The sequence below is a fragment of the Poromitra crassiceps genome (genome assembly GCF_964638095.1).
Source record: "Poromitra crassiceps genome assembly, chromosome: 20".
Classification (NCBI taxonomy): Eukaryota; Metazoa; Chordata; class Actinopteri; order Beryciformes; family Melamphaidae; genus Poromitra; species Poromitra crassiceps.
The window spans coordinates 23406657-23431311 of record NC_139637.1 but is presented as its reverse complement, the minus strand read 5'-3'; the positions used below and the strand labels follow the sequence as shown (position 1 = coordinate 23431311).

The 24655-nt window shown below is 47.2% G+C and overlaps 1 protein-coding gene across 7 annotated transcripts; it reads left to right on the top strand.

Moving 5' to 3' along the window:
- Positions 1 to 780: 780 nt before the first annotated feature.
- On the top strand, positions 781 to 24089 carry lima1a (LIM domain and actin binding 1a). Of its 7 annotated transcripts, none has more exons than XM_083656835.1 (11): positions 781 to 907; positions 2703 to 2892; positions 5930 to 5975; positions 9223 to 9606; positions 16111 to 16171; positions 18099 to 18193; positions 21069 to 21134; positions 21290 to 21341; positions 21584 to 21648; positions 21763 to 21896; positions 22082 to 24089. In XM_083656835.1, exons 2-11 carry the CDS (start codon positions 2768 to 2770, stop codon positions 23274 to 23276), a joined length of 2223 nt encoding a protein of 740 aa, XP_083512961.1. In that variant the 5' UTR covers positions 781 to 907; positions 2703 to 2767; the 3' UTR covers positions 23277 to 24089. The 7 variants fall into 7 exon arrangements, with proteins under 7 accessions (XP_083512961.1, XP_083512960.1, XP_083512959.1 ...); XM_083656834.1 differs by having other exon boundaries at positions 21760 to 21896; XM_083656833.1 differs by having other exon boundaries at positions 21581 to 21648.
- Positions 24090 to 24655: the final 566 nt, after the last annotated feature.

The following is a 24655-nucleotide window of genomic DNA, read 5'->3' as shown; positions in this document are numbered from 1 at the left end:
TATGACATCACTGATGATGTCATCAGTGGGACATGGGACAGACAGAGAAACAGACAAACAGAGCCCTAGCTCCCATTTATATACTGATGATGATGACTGATGATACTACAGATTTTGTAATGATACAAAAAGCGGTTTGAAAATCGGCAGAGTGCTCCTTTAAACTCCACCATTATTTAATTGACAAGATGTTAAAACAATTTGAGAATGTGACTGTTTTGGTCATAGTGTCACACTGTTATCGCTCAACCTACAATACAGATAGTCACGGAAGGAATCCTGGGCACATTTTCAGATTGGGGATCTGTGACACAAAATGTGATTAAATGAAAAACGTTGAGAATCACGGCTTTATAGAGTTATCATCATCCTCTTGTCTTTTGCAATAAAAAAACATCTTATCTGTGTGTTCAGCATCTCCCCCTCCCTCCCTCCCTCTCTCCCTCCCTCCCTCCCTCCCTCTAGTGGAGTCAGTCGAGGTTGTTAATGTGAGTGAGTCACATCCTATCTCAACCCTTGACCCTGTGTGAAAGTGGGCAGTCAGGAGTCTGCAGTTCAGTCAGCTTCCAGGAATCCACTGTGGGATTCCCCCCTCCCCCCCTGCTGCCATGTTGTGTTGGAACCAGGAACACCAGACATACCTCCAGGCTGCTCTCCTTCACACAGCAGCCCCGATTGGACGGGAAGTGCTCTCACCTGCCCAGGTGGAGGTGAATGCCGCGCGCCTATTGGCCGAGAGGCGTTTTAAGGAGCGGTTGGACTCCTCCTCGCTTCCCTATCTAGTCAAAAAGCGCACCGGTCTGAAGCAAGATTGTTAAGACTACTGAGAGGAATCAGAGAAGGTGTAAAGAGCTGGACATCTAAAACAGAAACGAGTCAATCGACTTGGAATAACAGACATTTACAGGTAGGTGATGTTATTTTAAAGAGGATTTGTGTTAAAGTTATAGAATAATGGGTTGAATTTGACTGGCTAATGAGGGGGAAATGGCAGGTTAAGCTTGTTGGAATTGTTCAGCATCTTAACCACAAGTTATTTGTGTCTTTGATAGATTCAATACAAGCACACAGGTGACCGTTCCCTCTTTTTAAACTCACGCCAGCTTGCATAGATAGACGTTGTGCTCCTGCTGTGTTCTACTGTGTTGGTTGTCATGGTTTTGCAGTTTTCCGCCCAAGCCTTTGAAACTTGGCTTTGCATAGGCTGCATTGAGTTTTACATGCTGCTTTGTTTGCGCTTGGGTCTCTCGGGGAGTCGGGAGGACAGAAGTGGGCTGCGTTTAGTAGCCTGGACAATAATATGCTGTCCTCTTCCTTTGTATTGGACCTGGGAGGGACACAATGGGAATCCTATGTCCCAGTGACCATTTTGAAGATGGCTTGATAGTGGTTGTTGGGCGTTGTTGGAACGTCAGAGTACGCGAGAGAGAGGCTTATCTTGATTTCTTTCTGAGTCCTCTTTGTGCCGCTGTGCGCATCGCTTCCAAAACGACTCCTGGTTGGTGAACGAACCCCCATTTAGGCCACACCCCACAATAATAGCCCACCTGCTGAACGACGAGCCCGCGAGTCGGAGACGAGACCAGCACCGGGCCGCTCCTCGAACCTCCATTGTGCACGTCAGCTGGAGCGTGTGTAAACTCACAGGTGACAGTTTGACTGCTGTTTAAATGCCGGTGCTGCTGCTGCTGCTGCTGCGTGTGCCTGCTTGCCCCGGCCTCTAGGCGGTGACGTTACGCACTGGTGGACGAGCGAGGCAGGTAGAGACGTGTGTGTGTGTGTTGTGAAAGTGCATGTGCGTAATGGCTCATTTACTCAATGTTCATGCGTAAATGGATGCGTCTGTTCCAAACGGTGTAATCGTCACTGCCCACATACTTCCACGCGTCTTTCACGTTGGGATCATGTTCAGCAATACATCCACCAGTGGGCAGTAGAGAGTCAAATGCATGAGTGTATATGTGGTTTTGCTGCGTTTCATGCGTATCCGAGCTTTCAGATGACGGGACAGAAAACGCACGAAATGAACGCAGAGTACGGACAGAAGGCTCTGTCCGTCTCCGTCTTTACATTTTGTGTCGAAAAGGCGGGGTAAACACAGGTGCACCGTGCAAGCAAAACACTCATGAGGGTTTCAAATTTCCATGATTGGAATTTGGGAAACTCATTATAGTGTTTTGCTTGCACCTGTGTTTATTCTGCCTTTTCGACACATAACGGCCCCCGTGAAAAGGGTCCATTGGGCCTTAAGAGCGTGTCTGTGTGTGATGTGTGTAGGCGTATCAGTTGTCTGGTCTGCTGCTCGTTGCCCTCGGGGCTCAGTAAGTAAGAGCAGTGTCACAGGGGGAACAGAACAGATGGTGAATGGCTGTGTTACTCACTCTCCTGACGGGCTGACTCAGACACCAGGGTGAGTCCACCACACACTCCACACTGGAATGGAGACACACCAGTAGAATAGATGGACTGGTCACTTCTTGGTGAGGTTACTTTCAGGAATGCAAACTACACCTTTTAGATGAGAGTCACCCTTTTCATCCCAAAATAAGACGCTTGAGTGAAGGATTTCGGAGTGCTTTTATTATGTCTGCGCTGGTATCTGTAGAAAAGCTATAGGTAAATAACCGTCAATTCCCATCTATACTACTACTTGTCATTTGGCTAATTATTGGTCCTTGTTTTTTTTGCCCCGCCCCCCTCAGAGCTGCAGAGCGTGTCCCTGGACAGACAGACAGATTATTGACTCCTCGGACAAGACACAACAAAGATGGCCTCCGTCGCTCCGTTCAGCCGCAGGTCGTGGGCGTCTCAGTCAGTGAGGGTCACCGCCAAGGAGATGTCCATCGTCTCTGCCAGGGGGAAAAACAACGCCATCGCAGAGCGCTTCTCCAAGTAAGAGTCCCAGCTCCCTCTCTCGCCTTATGTCTCTCTCTCTCTCTCTGTGCCTGTGTGTGTGTCTCTCTCTCTCTCTCTGTGCTGCTCTCTCTCTCTTTCTCTCTCTCTCTCTCTCTCTCTCTCTGTGCCTGTGTGTGTGTGTGTCTCTCTCTCTCTCTCTCTGTGCCTGTGTGTGTGTGTGTGTGTGTCTCTCTCTCTCTGTGCTGCTCTCTCTCTCTCTCTCTTACTCTGTGTCTCTCTCTCTCTGTGCCTTGGTGTCTCTCTCTCTCTCTCTCTCTGTGCCTTGGTGTCTCTCTCTCTCTCTCTGTGCCTTGGTGTGTCTCTCTCTCTCTCTCTGTGCCTTGGTGTCTCTCTCTCTCTCTCTGTGCCTTGGTGTGTCTCTCTCTCTCTCTCTCTCTCTCTCTGTGCCTTGGTCTGTCTCTCTCTCTCTCTCCCCCTCTCTCTCTCTCTCTCTCTCTCTCTCTCTCTCTCTCTCTCTCTCTCTCTCTGTGCCTTGGTGTCTCTCTCTCTCTCTCTGGCTCTCTGGCTCTGTCTCTCACTCTGGCGCCGGCCACCAGGTTAATAATTTAACCGGCAGCCATTCAACAGATGAGACACTCGTCTGTTTCCTGTCGTCTCTCTCACTTCTCTCTTTTGATGGTCTGTAATGAGGTCATGGGTCTCCATCTCCCTCGCAACACTCAGCTGTTTTCAGTTTCCTCTTTCTCTGTCAAACTGTGTTCATCCATAACGTCAGCAGCAGCCCCAAACAGTTACTCGGTTCATTTCCCAGTTGTGGTGCTATATTACAGACTTGCATTTTACAACTCGTCGTTGTAAAATGTGCTCTATAAATAAAGTTGACTGAGTAAAAATGTAGGCGAATTTCTTATGAAAGCACCTTCCTCATTACGTACCTGTCACCGCAGCACGAGGTGTCAAGTTACTAATTCTGGGAATTGAAAAGATGGTTGCATGCTGGGAAGTTTCCTCCGTGCATTTACTACTTCTGCCCACTAGGAGATAGTGCTGTTCTGTCTGTGTGTAGGGGAGTAGATGTTTCCTCAAGGACAGTGAGCAGTTCACCTTATTAGTTTATTATTGTATAAAGTAGCCTACAGTGAAGAAGGTCAACAAAGGTCATGAAAGGTAGTGAGGACTAAATAAGTTTGATTTAACAAGAGTGCAGGTGATATGGGTTTTGAGGAGCCAGTACAGGTATTTTGATATCTAAGCTGTCAATAGCCAGTATTTGTGCCAGTATTCAATTATCATAAATCTAACTATTACACATTTTCTCTGGTTTTGAAGTTGGCTGACCGCCTGAGGGTCTCAAATTAAAGAGGCATTGAGACAATGTTCATATGTTGCATCAGCAGAGATTTATTTTATTTCTCCCATCCAAGCCATGGTTTTCTGCAGTACAAGCCAAAGTCAATAATACAAAGTGAATATCAAATGACAAATCAAACAGTTACCAGCTGGATTAAATAATTAGCTCAACATATTACAACAAATTGACAAATGACAAAACAATGACAAAAATGACAAGAATTTCCCCCAGAATATTACTCTTGGAAGTTGGCAGGGTAGAAAAGTCTGTAAAACACAAACAGTATTTAGATCATGATGGGACACTACAACTGAAACTCGGATAAGTATTTTTGGTGGTTAGCACACTTCTTGTGGCAGGGTCTGTGATATTAGGCCTTTAAAATAAGAAAAAGTAATAAGAAAAAACAACACAATTAAATGAAACGCACTCAGAAAATCAAATTTCATTGACTGTTTTACAGAGTGTTTTTACGCAGCTGTGGTCGAGGAACCTCCTCCATATGATACTAACTGGCCAATATTCCATGTTTCATACAGGCCAATAGAGAGCTAAAGTCACACCCACTTCCGGTTTAGGCATAATGCACCATGATTGTAAAATAGTTTTACTTGCTCAAACCAAGCAATTCAGCTATGTACATTTAGAATCAGGAGAGACCATAGAACATTTCACTCGAAAAAAAAAAAGAAAGAAGGCAGATCAAATAAAATAAACGTTTTTTAGATGTTTTGTTTTTTAAGTTTTGGTCTGAGTGACATGGTCTATGGTCTCTCGTGATTACAAATATAGCTGAATCTGTATTTTTTTATAAGCATTTTAAGAAATGTCTGGTAAAATAAAGAATGGTAGATGAAATCTCTTGGTGCTCATGCCTAAACCGGAAGTGGGCTTGACTTTGGCTCTCTTATATCGGCCTGATTGGTAAACTGCTCTATCGGTCTAACCCTAGATTTGACCCCATAAAATCTCAATACATGGACTGTTTCCCAGGCCAACGTGATGCAACCACAGGAATGCCTGTGGGGTGACTGTTTGAGAGAGAGAGAGTTCTATTCTTGACGTTTTGATTAAGACTAAATCTAGTCTGCCTTCAGTTTAGAAACGGAGAATAAAAAGTTGATCACAAAAAAAAAGTTTAGAAACGGAGGTGGACAAAAGTTGAATCTTAAGTATCTCTTCTATTTGCCACGCCCACTTCCTTTGTGTCTTCTGTAAAGCGTCATGTGGGCTGAAGAATTTCCATCTAGATTCTTCAAATCATATTTCAGGAAGAACGCAGGTCAAAGGTCCTTCATAGAATACCGCAGGGATGACGTATTTTTGTAGGCTTGACCAGAAATCGCCGCCATTTTGGTTCATCAGTGGAAAAGTGAATGGGGTTTTAGAATGGGGATATCACTAAAAAATGCCTCAAATAAGGTCTGTGGTTAACAAAAGTTTATGGGAACGCGAATTTGGGTTCAGCAGGATAATCTTCACAAACGTTAATCACTTTTATGTCGTTTGAATCGTTTTTTTAAATCTCGTTTAAAAAAAAATGCATTTACGTTCCAAAAGTCATAAAAGTGATTAACGTTTGTGAAGATTCTCCTGCTGAACCCAAATTCCGGAAGTATACTTCCAGACTCATTCCTGCGGTTCTGTATTGGCGATGCTTTTCTCTTACTTTGTCACGGTTTGTAATGATCACTCTCTCCTCTCCCAATGTGTCTTCCTCAGGTACCAGATGGCAGCAGAGGAGGGCAACGCAGACAAGAGGAAAATGGTACCTACCAGATTCAATACGACACACACACACACACACACACACACACACAGGGGCGGACTGGCATTATAATTCAGGCCGGGCATTAGATACTAAGCAGGCCAGGCCGATACGGGCCGACGCGCGTGCCGGCGTCCGAGGGGCGGCGGTGAAAATTTTGGGCCGTTTGAAGCCCAATTTGGGCCATTTGAAGCCCAATTTGGGTCGAGTCCAATTTTACAATGAGATGCACCCACTTTAACCCTGAATAAAGTAATAAAACCACTAGTAAACCAGTAGGCGGCGCCTACTGTTTTTTTTTTTTTTTTGCAGGCCAGGCCAGGCCACCGGGCATTTGCCCGACGTGCCCGATTATGCAGTCCGCGCCTGCACACACACACACACGCCTGTTTGTCCACAGTAGTAGAGACTTTAATCTGAAGGTAATATGTTGAACATAAAGCAGCAACTCTGCTCTGGTGAAAGTTGGCCAGCCATATTGGCATGAGGGATGTTAATGATTAATCGACAATCGATTAATCGATCGTTAAGAATTAGATCGATCAAACTATATGTTAACCGATTCATCGCTAATGTAGGCTATGTGCTATTTTCTAATATTTCTTTTATTTTCTGAAATGATTTAACACCACAAGGGCAACATGTAACTTTCACTGCTCATACAGAGGAAGAAGAAAGCTAAGCTAGCAGACAGTATTAATTGTAAACATTGTAAAACAATGTTGAAATATCTCACGTCCACAAGCACAATGACAGCTAATGCAGGACGTTTAGTTGGTTGATCAACTTGTTGGGTCATCCTAAAGACACGTGTCAAACCCTGCATTTTATATTTTATATGTTGTATGTCAAAAGCAGTTTTTTATATATATATATTTTTTATATTATTGAAATGTTGCTGGGGCAATTTGAGTAAAGAGAAAAACAACTGTTGTCACTACAGCAAATTAAATGAATGACTTTGAGAAAAGGTGAGAGGGTGTAGAGGAGGGAGGCAGCCAGAGGTGGTGCTGGTGAGCCCACCCCCTCTTACCTCTCTTAAAGTAATATCAGAGATGAGGGCTAGTCCATAAGGCTTATCAGGGATATGATTTATACTTCTTGTATGACTCACTGCTTAGTTATATGTGAAGCTAGTTTGAGAACCAGGTACTTTTCCTTGTTTTGGCTTCTCTTTCTCTCTCTCTTTCTCTCTTTCTCTCTCTCTCTCTCTCTCGCACACACACGCGCGCACCTTTTTCTCATTTCCTGGACTTCCCTCACTGACTTCTCTGTTTCTGATTTGCTCTCGCTCCCTCCCCCATGCCTCCTAAACTGTTTCCTTCTCTGTTTCCTTCTCTCTCTCTCTCTCTCTCTCTCTCTCTCTCTCTCTCTCTCTCTCTCTCTCTCTCTCTATCTCTGTCTCTCTCTCTCTCTCTGTGTGGTGTAGGGGGGGTGGGGGCTAGTTCCTGATCACTTCTCAAGCCTCCTCTGCTCGCACATCTGGGACAGCTTGTAGCGTTTCCAGCCGGCCAGCAGACACACACACGCTCTCACACACACACACGCTCACACACACACACATACACACACACTCTCACACACTCACTTCGCCAACTGGACAGGCAGGTCGTCAGCCCTCCTCTCCTCTCAGGTTTTTACACGTTTCTTTGGCAAAATGCAGCTCTTTTGTTCAGTCTTTCTGTGTTCTCTCTCTCTCTATCTAGATGATCCAGGTTTAAACCGCGCATGTTTGACTTGCTTTCTCTTTTGTTTCTTGTGCAGTTATCTGTATTTCGGTCTTTTTTTTTTTTTAAGTTCGCCGTGACTTTACTTGAATGCTAACCTATAGTTTTGAAGTTGTGTCAGGATGTTGTGTTTTTTCTAGCTTCATCCAGCAGTTGGGACTTATCAAGTGGCGTAGAGTTATCACTGAGCAAAATGAAATCACTGAGCAAACTAAGAACAGATTCAGAGAACTGGCTAGCATCCGAAATAGTTAGGTCATCATATTTGTACACCGCGTGTGAGACTGTGTGTGTGTGACAGTACGAGTACTGTGTGTGTGTGTGTGTGTGTGTGCGTGTGTGTGACAGTACGAGTACAGTGTGTGACTTGTGTTGAGTAATGGTCGATGACGAACCCTCTGTTTAAAGTGCCTGTCTGTCTGTCTTAGACACGCACAGTGAACAGCTGGTAAGAAGAGAATATACTGTCCTCTTATATAATATATACATTTGCATGTCATTTGCATGGTAGACATCAGACCTACGTCTAATTATACATTTGCAAATATTTCTTAAAGGTTGGTTTCGTTCCTCCTCAGGCAGCAGATGAGTTAGTGCTTCCAATCAGAATCAGAATCACTTTTATTGCCACAGTATGCAAGTTACATACGAGGAATTTGTCTTAGTGTCTGTATGCAGCGTAGCGGTTACATCAATATACAGGGATAAGAAGTAGGAAGATAACTAACGGCTATCGCAAAGTTGCGAGTGCAATCAAATCAAATTGAGTAAATAGATACAATATGTACATGAGTGGTGAAGTGTTCTGTGGATGATAAATATGAATTTACGTTGGATTTACATGAGATTTACAGACTGAGTTAAATATATGTTAAATAGGCAGTGGATTTACATGAATTTACAGTCAGAGTTGGATAAGAGTTGAATGTACATGAAATGTACAGGCTAAGTTAAATAGGCATTAATGTGCAGGGAATTTACATCAATTTACCAGTCCCAGTTAGACAGGCATTAAATTAGATACAGTATGAGTTCCAGTTTTATGGGGGGAACACGGGTTCAGTTGAGTTTAGGAGGAGGTAGTGAGTGTGTGTGTGTGTGTGTGTGGGGGGGGGGGGGGGGTTGTTGCTACAGCAAGTTGAGATAGGAGAGGAGAGTTGATTTGTGTGTTTTCCTGTGTCCACGCTGACAACCTGGCATCTGCCCGTCAATGTGGACTTATCTCCGTTATCTCAGTTGTTCTGATGTTTAAATCCCATCCATCTGCTACGTCATGGAGGCCAAAACAAATAAGAGATTTATTAGAGGACATCAGTAATCAGAGGACGTACTAATGGATTTGATCAGTCTGAGCTCCCGTAGTTCTTAACTTGTTGATCCTGACACAAAATGGGTCACAGTTCTTACGACAGTGTGTTTTTAATGGGGTGAGGTGCTCAGTTTTGGGTCCCAGGGCCGAAGAGGAACCAAGGCTGAAGAGGAACCATAACGTGAGTTCCTATTTTTTTTATTCTGTCTAGGTGTCGGAGTCGTTGCCCTCCACTCTGCGCACCGGCAATCTGAGTGTTTTAAAGAAACGCTGGGAGCAGCAGCAGCCACCGTCGTCCAGCCACAGAGCCCAGCCTCAGCACGCACCCCAGAACCACACCGCAGGTCCAAAGCCACCGCTGCAGACCAGCCGCTCTCACGACCAGGATCTCCAGAGCAGGGACCACCAGAGGCAGTCTGAGCACCAGACCGCTGACGAGGAACCGGCAGCCATGGAGAAGAAGCCCAGGAGAGATCCGGAGAGGCAAGAGGGAGCGGCGGCGGCCGAAGTGCCCGCCTCCGAGAAGCCCAACGTTCCCCTCAACAGCCTCAAGATGATGTTCGAGAAGGGGGAGAAGAACCTGACCGACAACAAGGCAAGTCCAGTTCAGTTAAACCATCAGGCTTATTGGACCACGTGTGGTGGACAGATGATGAGCAGGACCAAGTGTTTCTGTTAGAAGTGATCAGGCGTGTTTTGTCATGTGCAGGAATTCCGCCAATCTCTCCACCCAGAGTCTTCTCAGTCTGGTGACTATTCAGCATCTGGGACAAACGTCCAATATTCCTGTGGTTTCCAACGTGGAGCGGACGTCCGCACCAAGACTTCCGCTTCCGTTGTCGTTTACAGTCCGACGGCGTCTCGTACGTAGTGATCGGTCGTCTCGTATGTAGTGATCGGTCGTCTCGTATGTAGTGATCTGTCGTCTCGTATGTAGTGATCTGTCATCTCGTATGTAGTGATCTGTCGTCTCGTATGTAGTGATCTGTCGTCTCGTATGTAGTGATCTGTCGTCTCGTATGTAGTGATCTGTCGTCTCGTACGTAGTGATCTGTCGTCTCGTATGTAGTGATCTGTCGTCTCGTATGTAGTGATCTGTCGTCTGGCCCTAAAACGCCTACAAAAAGTATTGATGGATCAACTCCATTCTTGCGTCAGTCGGACTGTAAACGATGACCGCGGTGCACGGAAGTCGGAAGCGTTAATCTTGGCACAGACGTCCGCTCTACTTCGGAAAACGCGAAATATCGTCCGTCTGTCCCAGAGTCTTATGAGTCGTCAGACTGATCGACTCTGGGTTCCAAAGTCTTACTCTGTTCCAATTGAGTTGCCTTAAAGTTAACGAGGTGCGCGGGTCGTGACCGAAGACTCCACCGGCTCGATAGATCCAGTTCAAACAGGAGAGGATTCATTATGGGTTTTAGTTCTGCTTGGTCTTCAAAGACACAGATCCACCCCCCCACCACCACCACCCACCAGTGCAGTCATGCTTCTGGTCACATGGTGCTGCTGCCTCCTGGAACTTCACGCTCCCTAAGCAGCTAATTTGTATAATATTTGTCTCGAAAGCAAAAAGTGGACTAGCCGGATGCCCAGAGTCATGCATTTCTTCAAGGCACGTCAAAATGAAAAGGTAGTCGTCCTCGCGGGGGAGGGGTGTGACGTGTGAACAGCCTGTGCAGTGTTTCCTCAACACGGAACATTCCTTCACTGATGACAGAGAGTGAAGATAACGAGTCATTATGAGAGTCGTAACCACGACGTACTTCTGCTTTTGAAATAAGCCCTTTTAGAAAACACCTCTGATACCGAGAATCAGTAGGACAGGACACGCATTCACCTCCTGTCTGGCCTGAAGCCAGCTCCCCATCACATTTAGTTTCAGGTCTTCTTAGTGGTATCGATACTGTTCTGTCCCCAACCAGTGTTGTGCAGTAACTTATTACTTTTACCAGTAACTAGTAATGTAAGGGACTACAATTTTCAAAAAGTAATTATATTAGTTACTAATCTAAGTAACTTCAAGTTACTGCATTACATTCTCCAGCACTGGCACAGCGCTAAAAGGAAGTGTGGAGATATATTCTGGCTATGTGAGGCTTCTGCATTGCCAGAAGGAAATTAATTATTTTGTCCTAGGTAGTCAAATAAATCAAAAGTCTGCAGTATGGCTGAATGTTATTGTCGACTCCTCCTGTAAGGTTATTTATTGTTCCAATAAATTGGATCCGGTTGTAAAAGGAGCTGGTTAAACAAGTTGTATGTCACTGTTTCGGGAACTGGCGTAGCAAAAGTAATATAGTAAAGTAACGAGTAATGTAACAAATTACTTTTGAAACCAAGTAATAAGTAAAGTAAATGTATTACTTTTTAAAGGAGTAATCAGTAATGAGTAACTAATTACACTTCCGGAGTAACTTGCCTAACACTGGTCCCAACGCAGTACACGTGGAGTTGAATAACAGCAACACAGACAACATTATTATTCAACCTATTATTCATTCTTATATTCTTTGAGCCGTTGCGTCCCTGAAAGTGAGCAAAGGCCAAAGACATCAGAAAGTGAAACCTGTGCCACTCTTTCTTCAATGTCCGTGTTCATTTGTCCGCCGAAGTAGATGCCCGCCGTGAGAACAGGATGTGAGCCATCTCGCACAGGAAGTGAGCGCGGTCTCGTTCGAGACGCAACACCTCCGCTAAAAAACACCAGCCAGAGCCAGTTCCCCCCCAGACGAAGAGCCGCTCCTCTCATTGTGAGCGATTCCCGCTTATTCTTCACAGTGAATATTTTACCGAACGAGAAGGAGAAACAAAAGAATTTCCAAGGAAGAGACCAGGATCATTCCAGAGAGCTGCTGATCCGTATCACAGTAGATGATCTTTGTTGAGATTTCAAGTGAACTCCAAGGAGCGGTTCTTGGCAGAGAAAGACCTCTGGAGAATGATGTCACACTGCGTTGTTAAAAAAAGAACAAGAAAACTTTCCCCCAACAAACACTCATCACCACCAACACTCATGACCACCAAACACTCATTAAAATGACCTCCCAGGTAGGCTTCTGAAAGTGAGCTGGAGGAACGCTACAGGGAAGTAGGAGGGATTTGGCTTTATTGCACGGCCGCACGGTTGCGTTTGAGGAGAACCCTTGAGTGCTAACACAAGATCTACACAGCAGCACTGTACTGTAGATGCAGTGTGGAGAGGGACTCGTACAATGGCCTCCACTGTATCGCCAAACACTCTTTGTGGAGTCCCCCCTCTGCAGGGCAGACGGCTGATCCACCCTGTGAGACAACCATCTCCCCCTGAGGCTGAATCAGATAGCCCCCTCTGTCAGAATCAGATAGACCCCCCCTCTCCTCTCTTCTCCTCTCCTCCCTCCTCCTCTCATCAATCATCTTCTCCCGGTCCTAACACATCATCAAAGACCCTGTCCTCCTCTCTCTCTCTCTCTCTCTCTCTCTCTCTCTCTCTCTCTCTCTCTCTCTCTCTCTCTCTCTCTCTCTCTCTCTCTCTCTCTCTCTCTCTCTCTCTCTCTCTCTCTCTCTCTCTCTCTCTCTCTCTCTCTCTCTTTCTCTCCTCTTTTCTACTTTGCCCCGCCCCCTCCCCCCCTCTCCATTCCCAGGGGGGAAACTCATGCAGTCATGAGGCAGACGCGCTCTGAAATTAATTGACCCCCCCCAGCCCCTCCTGTCTCCATCCTAACCCCACAACCCCCTGTTCCAGCCCCACCCATCCTCTCCCTCCCTCCCTCCCTCAGCCAGCTGCTCCTCCTCCCCTGTACGCCTGCCGCTCTATAGAGAGCCAAAGTGAACGTCACTTCCTGCTTCAGCACTGTACCAGAGATTTTCATCCGCAATTAATTTTCCCATAGACATTTCGTAAAATGCTTATAAAAATAGTTTTACTTGGTCAAACCAAACGGTTCAGATATATTTAGAAACAGCAGAGACCATAGAACATTTCACTCTGACCAAAACGTAAAAAGATTTGCGTTAAAGAAAATATTTTTGGGATGTTTGTTTTTTTTAAGTTTTGAAAGCGATTGAAATGTTCTATGGTCTCTCCCGATTCTAAATATATCTGAACCGTTTGGTTTGACCAAGTAAAACAATTTTTTTATACGCATTTTACCAAATGTCTATGGGAAAATAAATGGCGGATAAAAATCTCTGGTACAGTGCTGAAGCAGGAAGTGGGCGGTCACTTTGCCTCTCTATAGAGACTGGCTGCTGAACCGTGACACAGTAAACTGCGACACCCCCCCCTCCCCTCCTTTCAATCCCTAACACCACTCGCTTACACACACACACACGTGCGCACACACACACACACACACACACACACGCATGGCACACGTCCTCCGCCTCCCTCTAGCCATGTCATCATCCCCCACCTTCATCCGGCCACACCCCCTCAAACCCCCCCCCCCCCCCCTTGAACACCTGCTCCCTCCCCTTCCTCCTCCTCCTCCTCCCCTAAACCAAAACCATATCCAGAGGCCCTGCCCCATAGCTCCTCTCTCTCTCCACACTCCCATCTCTCTCATAGCTGTAACCTGGACCCCACGGTGTTACAATTGAGTTAGTGTTGGATTATCTGACTGAACCCACTGAACTCCCTCCATGATGAGATCTTCTCCACGCTGACTCTCCGATCCCTCACGGATCTTCTCCTCCTCCTCGTCCGTCCTCTTCCTCACAGAGGTAGCTATGGCGCGCTGGGTTGTTTCAGTCGGGTCGTGCATATGGCAGTTAGCCGCCGGGTCTCTTTGTTCTGACTCTGAACAGGCCCGTCTTTGACTGAGACCGGTTTTATAGCCGCTGGCCCGCGGCACTCCCACTTTCACTTATTTCTGTTTGTGTTGACTTCCCTGTCGGGAGTGTTTTGCCTCCAGGCTGAATGAGGACTTTTATTTTGAAGCCACGACGGCTGCACACTGACTGACTGACTGACTGACTGACTGACTGACTGACTGACTGACTGGCTTGTGTTGATGCAAAGTACCTGTAATGAAAATGGCTTCTGAAAGGTTTAGGGCTGCCACTAACGATTATTTTCATAATCGATTAATCTGTCGATTATTTTCTCGATTAATCGATTAGTTGTTTGGTGTATAAAATGTCAGAAAATGGTAGCAAATGACGATCAGTGATTCCCAAAGTCCAAGATGATGCCCTCAAATGTCTTGTTTTGTCCACAGCTCAAAGATAATATCAGTTTACTGTCATACAGGAGTAAAGAAACCAGAAAATATTCACATTTTAAGAAGCTGGGATCAGAGAATTTAGACCTTTTCTCTTAAAATTGTGCTCAAAACGATGAATCGATTATCAAAATAGTTGTTGATTAATTTTCTGTCGATCGACTAATCGATTAATCGTGTCAGCTCTACTGACTGACTGACTGGCTTGTGTTGATGCAAAGTACCTGTAATGAAAATGGCTTCTAAAAGGTTACTGGGCTAAACTTTAGTCAGTGGCTGCTTTCAAACTGTGGCAGCTCACAGTTGAACAGCGCTATTGTGTCGCTCCTCGGCCTGCTGGTTATATTGCAGGCTTTAAAAGGCTATTAAGCTCTTAAAAGCTGTTGACTTAATGCTGTGTATAGGTACACACACACACACACACACACACACACACACACACACAGGTCAGAGTCTGCCTTCTGTCTTTGTTTTAGAGAGAGAGGCCTAATGTAAGAGGGGGGTATTGTTATCGGGTAGGGGTGTGTCACCGGAGGGGAGGGGGGGGCGGGAGGGGGGTGTCACCGGAGAGGGAGGGAGGAGGGGGAGGGGGGGGGGTGGTCTGTCAAACTGTATGAGAGCTTTAATAGCATCAGGATTAGTGGGCAGATTCTTTTGTCTGGCCCGGCGTTGATCCAACCTCCTGGAGACCAGCCTGACCCCCCACACACACACACACACACACACACACACACACGCATACACACACACAGACACACACACACACAGACATACACACAGACATACATACACACACAGACAAGCCTCCACCAGTCTCAAACCCCGCCCACCCCGACCCTTCACCTCTGGTTTTTGGAGGATAATCCGCCCTCGGGGGATAGATCTGTTATGATGGTGATGATGGTTTTTGGAGTCTATTTTTGTTGTGATGCGTTCTGTCATGCCAGGCATTAGTGGCATGTCCTGCCCCCCATACACCCTCCCACCAAGTTACAGACAGACAGACAGACAGACAGACAGACAAAACCTGCCCTATTTCCTGTTTGGTCTCTTGGTGTTTAGAGAGGGATACGTTTGGCAAGACCATGGCTACAGAGTCAGTGTTCAACTGCAGTTTTTAAATTCGAATACCCCCCAAATATTATGCTAGACCTGTATTCTTTTTCATCTACAACCATTTAATTTTGGTTGTGAAAGCCGCCTTCAATAAATCTGCCCTCCAGTGGCTGGAGGAGGGCACTGCAGTGTCTGTGTGCCTCTCACGCTGTGAGGAGCCAGCTAGACTAGACACATTGGCAGGCCAATCGTGTTGCGACTTGTCAGCTGATCTGACTTCACCAGATCACCAAACATTATTTGCTTTTCCCCTTAATGGGACCGTCCCGCAGAAGAGATTTGAGCGTGCTTTCTGGGATTAGGACAGTTGCTCTCAGACTTGTTGTGCCCAAATCCGGTAAACCAATGTGTGTCCTGGCTGCTGTGGACAGACTGTCTGTCTCTGTCTCAGGCTTCTGTCTCTTCTGAGCTCATAAGGGGATTAAAATGGGCTGGACTCTGATTCTCTGTCTCTCTCTCTCTCTCTCTCTCTCTCATTGCGTTCCCCTCATCATCATCAACACAATCTTTTGATCTCGTCTCTGCTGCCGGGTGAAACATGTGAGCATCATATGGCTGTGCTGTGTGGACCAGCTCGTTATGCTGTGTGAACCAGCTCGTTATGTGCTGTGTGGACCAGCTCGTTATGTGCTGTGTGGACCAGCTCGTTATGTGCTGTGTGGACCAGCTCGTTATGCTTTGGCTATGCAGGACCCATGATGGAGGCTGATATTTGAAATGTGTGCTCTGATGATTACTGATTTTGTCTGACCGGCTGTGTTGGTGTGTTTGAACAGGTGTCCAGAGAGCAGACTGGGAGTGGAGGTAACACCGCCAACATGGACCAGCTACTAGGAGGTACGCGCGCGCACACACACACACACACACACACACACACACACACACACACACACACACACACACACACAGATAGATAAGAAACAGAGGACACAGATAGATAAGAAACAGAGGGCTTGATAGAGACAGTCGGTCTGTGTGGGAACGCCCACAAAATGTTACTACTAAGTACCGTGCTGCAGCTCTACACTACAGGATTGGGGATTCTAGAGCAGGTACATACAGTAGACATCTGTTCAGATGTGCGTTTGCTGCACTGGTTAAATCCCCCGATCGTGTCTGCCTGGGCTGGGCTAGCAGCTAAATGCTAACTATGCTGAATGGGGAGAACGGGAGGATTTACCCCACCCTGACCACGCCCCCAGCCAGCTACCCCAGGATCTGGATCTGCTAGCAGAATGACCCGTGCAGCGTATCGGCCCTAATTAATTGGCCCTAATTACCTAATTAAATTGGCTCCATCAGGTCACCCGCAGGGGGTGCTCTTTACACTTCCTGAAAGATTGAGCGCGATCGCACGTAACTTTGCATTCTTATCATAGGATTAACAATGCAAATTTGCATTAAAGTAGCATTTTCCTATGTGTCTTATACTAGGACTATATGATGCAATAGTAAAGCATTAAAATGTAGTCTTGTTCTTCTATACTAATACATATAGCACATTATTATAAATAACATATTGGGCCCTCTCTTTCAAATCTCATTAGTACTTACACATTTAAAGTCCTATCTCTTTCAAGTTTCATATTTAAAGTCCTCTCTCTCTCAAATCTCTCTTTCAAATTTCAAATGTCCTCTCTTTCAAATCTCAATGGTACTTACATATTTAAATAAATTCAATAAAAAATAATTTGAAAATGGGGTTAAGCATGTTGGATCTTTTTTTTATATAATATATAAAGGAGCTTTACAAAATGCTGATTTATAAAAACAAATATTGGAAAACCTTCAAAAACTGAATTGCTCTCATGGTCACAAATATAGGACGCCTTTGTCCAAGTGGTCTTAGATAATAGTTCTGCGGGCCTGTAGCCAGATTCAATCAGCGCCAAACAATGTCCTGCAATCAGCTCCAGACAATGTCCTGCAATCAGCTCCAGACAATGTCCTGCAATCAGCTCCAGACAATGTCCTGCAAAAACGTCAAGTGCTGTGGTGCTGCTCCCCCCTGGATGGATGACATCCTGCTGGCTGTGTGCGGCAGTGCGGGCGGGGGTGTAAATGCCCTGAAGTGACGCCATAGCCCGGTCAGAACCACTGTGATCAGCAGGCGGGTTCAGAGAGCACAGGAAGAGACGAACCGTGTTTTCCTCGAACTGCGGTGACTCCTCCTGACCTCCTGCACCCCTCCCTCCGCAGCCTGGCTGACTCACCACCAGCACACACACACACACACACACACACACACACACACACACACACACGCGCGCGCTCTGAACTGGGCCGGGCCTGACAGGAACAATACTGAACACCAACAAAAATAATACTGAACACCCAAAGAGCGCTACGGGGGTATGAAGATGCAGATTGTGCACAATCCCACAGTGCATTTGTGGGTTTTCCAAACTACAGCGAGCAAGGAAAGGCTATTTCAAAACATTTAAATTAAAATCTCATAATCCATATCAGACAGGATTAACTTGATCAAAAAGCGCTAGTCGTGCACCTTTTGCTAAATAAGATTTGCATTTCCTAAAATATAACATGCAAAAGAGGCAAAGGAGATTTTTCCTCAGATGGTGACATCATGAGTAGACAAAGATGAGGACAGATTTCTAAATGGGAGAAGAGGATTATAAATGTACAGCTAAAGTGTGAAAGATTTGTACCTATATTTTGACTAGGAAAACTGTTGCTTCCATTGTGATATTTTATTCGACATCAACATGTCAACGTTGTGTGCGTCTGTGTGTTGTTGTGTCAGATGGAAGCCTGGCAGACTCTGCTCCGCTCCGGGACAGGATGGCCCTCTACCAGGCCGCCGTCTCCAAGCAGGAAGTCCTTCCCACCTCGGTCAGCGTGAGTAATCCAGTCATCCTACACCTTCTCTAGTCCCTCACAGTGGCTTGCTACACCTTCTCTAGTCCCTCACAGCGGCTTGCTACACCTTCTCTAGTCCCTCACAGTGGCTTGCTACACCTTCTCTAGTCCCTCACAGCGGCTTGCTACACCTTCTCTAGTCCCTCACAGCGGCTTGCTACACCTTCTCTAGTCCCTCACAGCGGCTTGCTACACCTTCTCTAGTCCCTCACAGCGGCTTGCTACACCTTCTCTAGTCCCGTACAGCGGCTTGCTACACCTTCTCTAGTCCCGTACAGCGGCTTGCTACACCTTCTCTAGTCCCGTACAGCGGCTTGCTACACCTTCTCTAGTCCCGTACAGCGGCTTGCTACACCTTCTCTAGTCCCGTACAGCGGCTTGCTACACCTTCTCTAGTCCCGTACAGCGGCTTGCTACACCTTCTCTAGTCCCTCACAGCGGCTTGCTACACCTTCTCTAGTCCCTCACAGCAGCTTGCTACACCTTCTCTAGTCCCTCACAGCGGCTTGCTACACCTTCTCTAGTCCCTCACAGCGGCTTGCTACACCTTCTCTAGTCCCTCACAGCAGCTTGCTACACCTTCTCTAGTCCCGTACAGCGGCTTGCTACACCTTCTCTAGTCCCGTACAGCGGCTTGCTACACCTTCTCTAGTCCCTCACAGCAGCTTGCTACACCTTCTCTAGTCCCTCACAGCGGCTTGCTACACCTTCTCTAGTCCCTCACAGCGGCTTGCTACACCTTCTCTAGTCCCTCACAGCAGCTTGCTACACCTTCTCTAGTCCCGTACAGCGGCTTGCTACACCTTCTCTAGTCCCGTACAGCAGCTTGCTACACCTTCTCTAGTCCCTCACAGCGGCTTGCTACACCTTCTCTAGTCCCGTACAGCGGCTTGCTACACCTTCTCTAGTCCCTCACAGCGGCTTGCTACACCTTCTCTAGTCCCTCACAGCGGCTTGCTACACCTTCTCTAGTCCCTCACAGCAGCTTGCTACACCTTCTCTAGTCCCTCACAGCGGCTTGCTACACCTTCTCTAGTCCATCACAGCGGCTTGCTACACCTTCTCTAGTCCCTTACAGCGGCTTGCTACACCTTCTCTAGTCCCGTACAGCGGCTTGCTACACCTTCTCTAGTCCCGTACAGCGGCTTGCTACACCTTCTCTAGTCCCTTACAGCGGCTTGCTACACCTTCTCTAGTCCCTTACAGCGGCTTGCTACACCTTCTCTAGTCCCTTACAGCGGCTTGCTACACCTTCTCTAGTCCCGTACAGCGGCTTGCTACACCTTCTCTAGTCCATCACAGCGGCTTGCTACACCTTCTCTAGTCCATCACAGCGGCTTGCTACACCTTCTCTAGTCCCTCACAGCGGCTTGCTACACCTTCTCTAGTCCCTTACAGCGGCTTGCTACACCTTCGCTGCAGACATGTTATACGCTTAACCTACTATGCTATGTCCCTCCATTCATTTACTCAGCTCATCAGCACAGTAGCAACACTAGGGAAGGTTTTTGTAGCATAACTAAGACCAAAGTCAGCGTGTGTGGCAATCTGCATCATAGATGATGGATTATAGACCAAATCACCGTGACGTCACCATGTAAACAAATTTACTTCCGGGTACCACTTGGGGAAGGCGGCAGGTTTAAATGTGCGTGTTGTCAAATAAATGCTGTCAAACCCTCTCGTTGTTTTCGGCCGACTACTTTCAATTTAAATGGTTAAACGGTTGGTAAACATGCTTGTCCGACGTATCTAGCCTTTCTTCTGTGTTTGTTTTATGTAGTGTTAGCTAGCTAATAACGTTTGTTTGTCTGTCAAACTCGCTGTTTTTTTACGTTACAGACAGAGTAACCTCGCGTCACCAGGCTCTTCTCGGCGAGAAAGAGCCTGGTACAGACAGAGCTACTGACGCCACGTCAATTTAATTTAGCTTCAAGTCTACTCTAGTCTGGTCCAACAGGTAAATTAGCTAGTCTGGTCTCCACTAACGTTAGTGAAAGTGTTGTTATGAATGATATTAAACAACAACACAACACGGACGAACCATTTTTGTCTTCTTTGTCTGTTTTTGTCTTCAACACGTCAGTTTGTGCCGTCCACCGCCATTATAATGTGTGGACCTCAGGGGTACCCGGAAGTAAATGTAAACATCCCGCTGATTTGGTCTATAGAGATACCTCATCCCAGGCACCGCCAATAGTATGAAATGGTACTCCTCCGGTCTCCTAAATGGGCGTGGTCACCTCACCTGTCCCCTTGAAGTGTTAATGTGCAGACCTAGCAAGCTAACTTGAGCTAGAGATCGTGGCTTCCCAAAACTCCAGACACGTCACACACATAAACACAAAACTGCCCCTTGTTAGCTCAACCTAGTTGTAACTTAAGATATTCGCTGATTTTTTTTTTTCCAACCACAGATTTAGCTACTACATCAGCGAACTTCATATGTAGCTTTAGCTAATCGCTCCCCGCTAACGTGGGCTGCTGTTGCCAAATCTCACGAGAGCGTGTTGCTGAGACCGAGACGGATCGTGAACAAAGTACATTTTCTCCTGATCTGTCTGTCTGAAAAATGTAATTTTAGTGTCAGAATGTTCAGAAGATATGTGGCTTGTGGAGAATGGGCCCACATTTCTTTGATGATTATGATGGGGGCGAAAGAATCAGTCATAATCTGAGATCATTAGGGGGACCTCGAGCAAGTCTCCTAAGGGTGCGAAACCCACGTCACACAGATACAGGAAGTGACTGGAAGTTGCAGTGTCTCTATAATCCATCATCTCTGTCTGCGTCCATGCAGCCATCTTGTGCTGTGTATCTTCACCAACAGCCGCGTGTCTCTTGTCCCTCACAGAGTGATCAGCTGGACAGCTACTGTGGGAAGCAGAAGGAGAACGTACCTCCGTGCACTCTGGACATGGTGAGGAGTCACTGCATGTGTGCTTTATGGTCAAATGCCTTCCATTTCTGTTGACTTACTTTTTCAAAAATACTAGAGTGCATGACACTTGAATTTAACGTGAATTTAAATGAACTCATTGGTTATGTTGTTCTCCACCTTCTCTCTGGCTCCAGGGTTCGGACTCTGAATCCAACAGCTGGAAAGGTTCTACCTCAGACAGCAATGGTAACTACCCTCCATGTTCTCATCCTACTCTGCATCTCTGTTCTTCAATTACTGCAGCGGAGATTGAGATAGGACAAGCACCAAGTGTTCATTAGAGTGGATCTATCTAGAGTCTAGATTCTAGACGCCCATGTCCAAAATGTCAAGAACTCAACTTTAATTAAAGTGTGTAAAATGGCTCCCTCTAGTGTTCAGAGTGTGTCACTGCCTGTTCTCATACCAGTAATTTCCTAATCCAGCAGGCTCCAGCACTGGAACCCCAGTATCGTCTATTCAGAAAGACTCTTCTCCGCCCAAGACTAGCAAGGTGGGTTCTCTCTCTCACACGCACACGCGCGCACGCACACACACACACGCGCACACGCACACGATACATGCATGTTTATGTGTACATTAAATGAATTGACTGTGTGTGCAGCAGAACTTCCAGCTGCCGGTGAGGGAGAGCTGTGTGTCGTGTCAGAAGACGGTTTATCCTCTGGAGAAGCTGGTGGCCAACCAGCAGGTGTTCCACAACGCCTGCTTCCGCTGCTCCCACTGCAACACCAAGCTCAGGTGAGACACACACACACACACACACGCACACACACACGCGCGCACACACACACACACACACACACACACACACACACACACACACACACACACACGATTAAGGGAGACGAAAGCAGTCGGCTAGGTAAAGTCAAAAGCCAGAGATTAACCAAATGCATCTTACTTTGTCTCCCTCTGCTGGCTAGTTTGGGAAGCTACGCCTCCCTGCACAGCAGCGTCTACTGCAAGCCCCACTTCTGCCAGCTCTTCAAGGCCAAGGGGAACTACGATGAGGGCTTCGGCCTCCGGCCCCACAAGGAGCTGTGGGAGACAAAGAGTGAGGGCGAGACGCCCTCGCCGGCCAAGCCAAATGTCCAGACCCCGCCCCCAGCCTCGGAGCTGTCCAGCCCCAGCGTGGAGGAGTCCCCGCTGGCTAAAGTCAACGTCCTCACAGCTACTATGGAGACTCTGGGCCAGCAGGGGTCAGCAGAGAAGGCCGACCGACCCGCCGAAACCCGCAGGCTGAAGATCTCCTGGCCGCCACGGACCGAGGCGGACGGCGGGGCCGGTCGCACCGGAGCCACCCCAGAAGGAGGCGCTGCTGGCAGGCCCGTCCGAGCCAAGTGGCCCCCGGAGGAAGACTCCTCCTCCTCCTCGTCCGCCGAGCAGAGCGCCGAGGCCATCGAGCTGTCCAGCCTGCGCCGCAACACCTCCCTGAAGGAGCGCAGCCGGCCCTTCACGTTGGCCGTCCAACCCCACGCCGCTCCCGCCCCCGAGGCCAGGCGACAGAGCCCGCCCCCGCCCTCCGATTCGCCGGCTATGGAGGACGGAGAGGCTAGCCCCGCCCCCGAGCCCACCGGCATGGAGCTGCAGCCCGACGGCGGCCCGTCGCCGGACAGCCACACGCCCACCGATGATGACAGCTGTGTGGACGACGTCCACATCAGCTCAGGGGAGGAGGAGGAGGAGATGAGGAACGGAGATGCACCAGACCCTCGCCTCAGCCGAGAGGAAGAACTCGGGGGACCAGACCCGGAAGAGCTCGCTGACGCCCCCCGGGGACCAGACCCGGAAGAGCTCGCCGACACCCCCGACGGGGAAGGAGAGGAGCGGATGGAAGAGGAGGAGATGGTGGGAGTGAATGGAGGCATCATGGAGGATGAGCTGCCCCCTCTGAAGCGGCAGGAGTCGCCCACAGAGTCGCCCACGGCCATGTCGTCGCCCGAGGCTGAGGCGCCGGAGGCCAGGCGGTCGTCGCAGGACGTGGGCTTCTGGGACAGCGAGGAGGCGGACAACAGGGAGGCAGAGGAGCGGCGGCAAGAGCAGGAAGCGCCGACCGTGGAGGAAATGATCAAACGAAACCGACACTATGAGGACGAAGAGGAGGAAGAGGATGTATAAGTTTTAGTCGTCTGTAGTCTGCTCTCAGCCAAGATGACAGCCATGAACACTTTAAGGACCCATTGCTTTTCCTACTCTTAGATTTGGGTTCTTGCTCTCCTCATCTTCTGCGTCTGCGGTGCACTCGATGCTGAGCTCTTTATTTGTGCCTCTTCGAACTGTTCTCTACTAAAGTCCATTCTTACAAGTATAGTGTTTTTTCCTACAAGCTAGATTTTATGAGAACGTCAGAGAGCGTCGTTTTTTAAATGTACTCTATTTAAAACTCCTGCCCATTTAAGGTTTTGGGTCTTTTTTGGGATACAGTATATAAATGTCCATATTTTATGACCCATTGAATCTCTATTTTATTTTGTGTCTGTTTATGACGACTCTTGTGATCTCCGATTTTCATGGATGCCTCCTGAATTTGTCCTTTATTTTGAAAAATCAAAGATTGCAATGGCTACTTCATGTTTATAGTAAGTAGTCTTCTTTTTTATCACCAGGATGTGTGGACAGCTTTGCACAGCTTATGTACTGTCGCTCTTGCCGCAAAATGGCCTTTTTAATGGGGTAGAGATGTGCTGAGGGTAGCCCAGCAGTTGGATCTATCCAACCTTTCCGTACGGGTTCCTTTTTGACACCGGGTCTGTTCGTAAAATAGTCACTTTCTTACTTCTTTTTTGTATGTACATGTACAACTTTAAAAAATTCACACGCACATTTCTGTTCATCGTTATCATAGGACAGCTCACAGCACATTATCTGCCTTTTTTTACTTCCTTTGTTTTCCATGTTGAAAAGACAACAAAGACAAATAAAGATTGTTATACACAACATGCCGTCCCATCTAATTCTGTATCAAACATAGAGACACTGCATGGAATATGGCACGCCCATCACGGGGGAAAGCGCTCCATTCACTTCCATACACCCTTCAATTAAACATGGCTAAAAGCTGTTGTGTGGTGGGATGCACAGACAACAAATGTAAAAAAAAAACGCCAAATTAAAGTTTTTTTTTTACTCCCGAGCAAAACAAGGAAGCCATTGAGATTTGGCGAGAAGAAAAATGTGGATATAGCCGGCAAGGAAGTAAGTTGCAGTGTTCATCTTCCGTATATATGATCTTTGTGTGCAACACGCAACATAGGAGAATGCCAGGATGGGCGGGGGGGGGGGTGTTTCCCCCTGTTTTGGTCCAGCTTAGATTTGACATCTCTGCAGCCTGTTGACATGTACCAAAAATGCTTCAGCTACTCCAGCGTAACAGGTGTCTAAACTCTATTGAGTATTACAAAAGTAATGATCAACCTTGAGCCAAACAGGAACTCAGAGCAGGGGTTTTCAAAGTCTGAGACTGAGCCTCCCCCAAGACAAAGCTTGGAAAAGCCCCC

Bases quoted from the DNA above. Each gene is read 5' to 3' on its own strand.
- lima1a (XM_083656831.1), top strand. From the start codon at position 2,768: ATGGCCTCCGTCGCTCCGTTCAGCCGCAGGTCGTGGGCGTCTCAGTCA. The intron at 18,194-21,068 runs GTGAGTAATCCA...TGTCCCTCACAG, and splicing joins TCCTTCCCACCTCGGTCAGC to AGTGATCAGCTGGACAGCTA. The intron at 21,135-21,289 runs GTGAGGAGTCAC...CTCTGGCTCCAG, and splicing joins CTCCGTGCACTCTGGACATG to GGTTCGGACTCTGAATCCAA.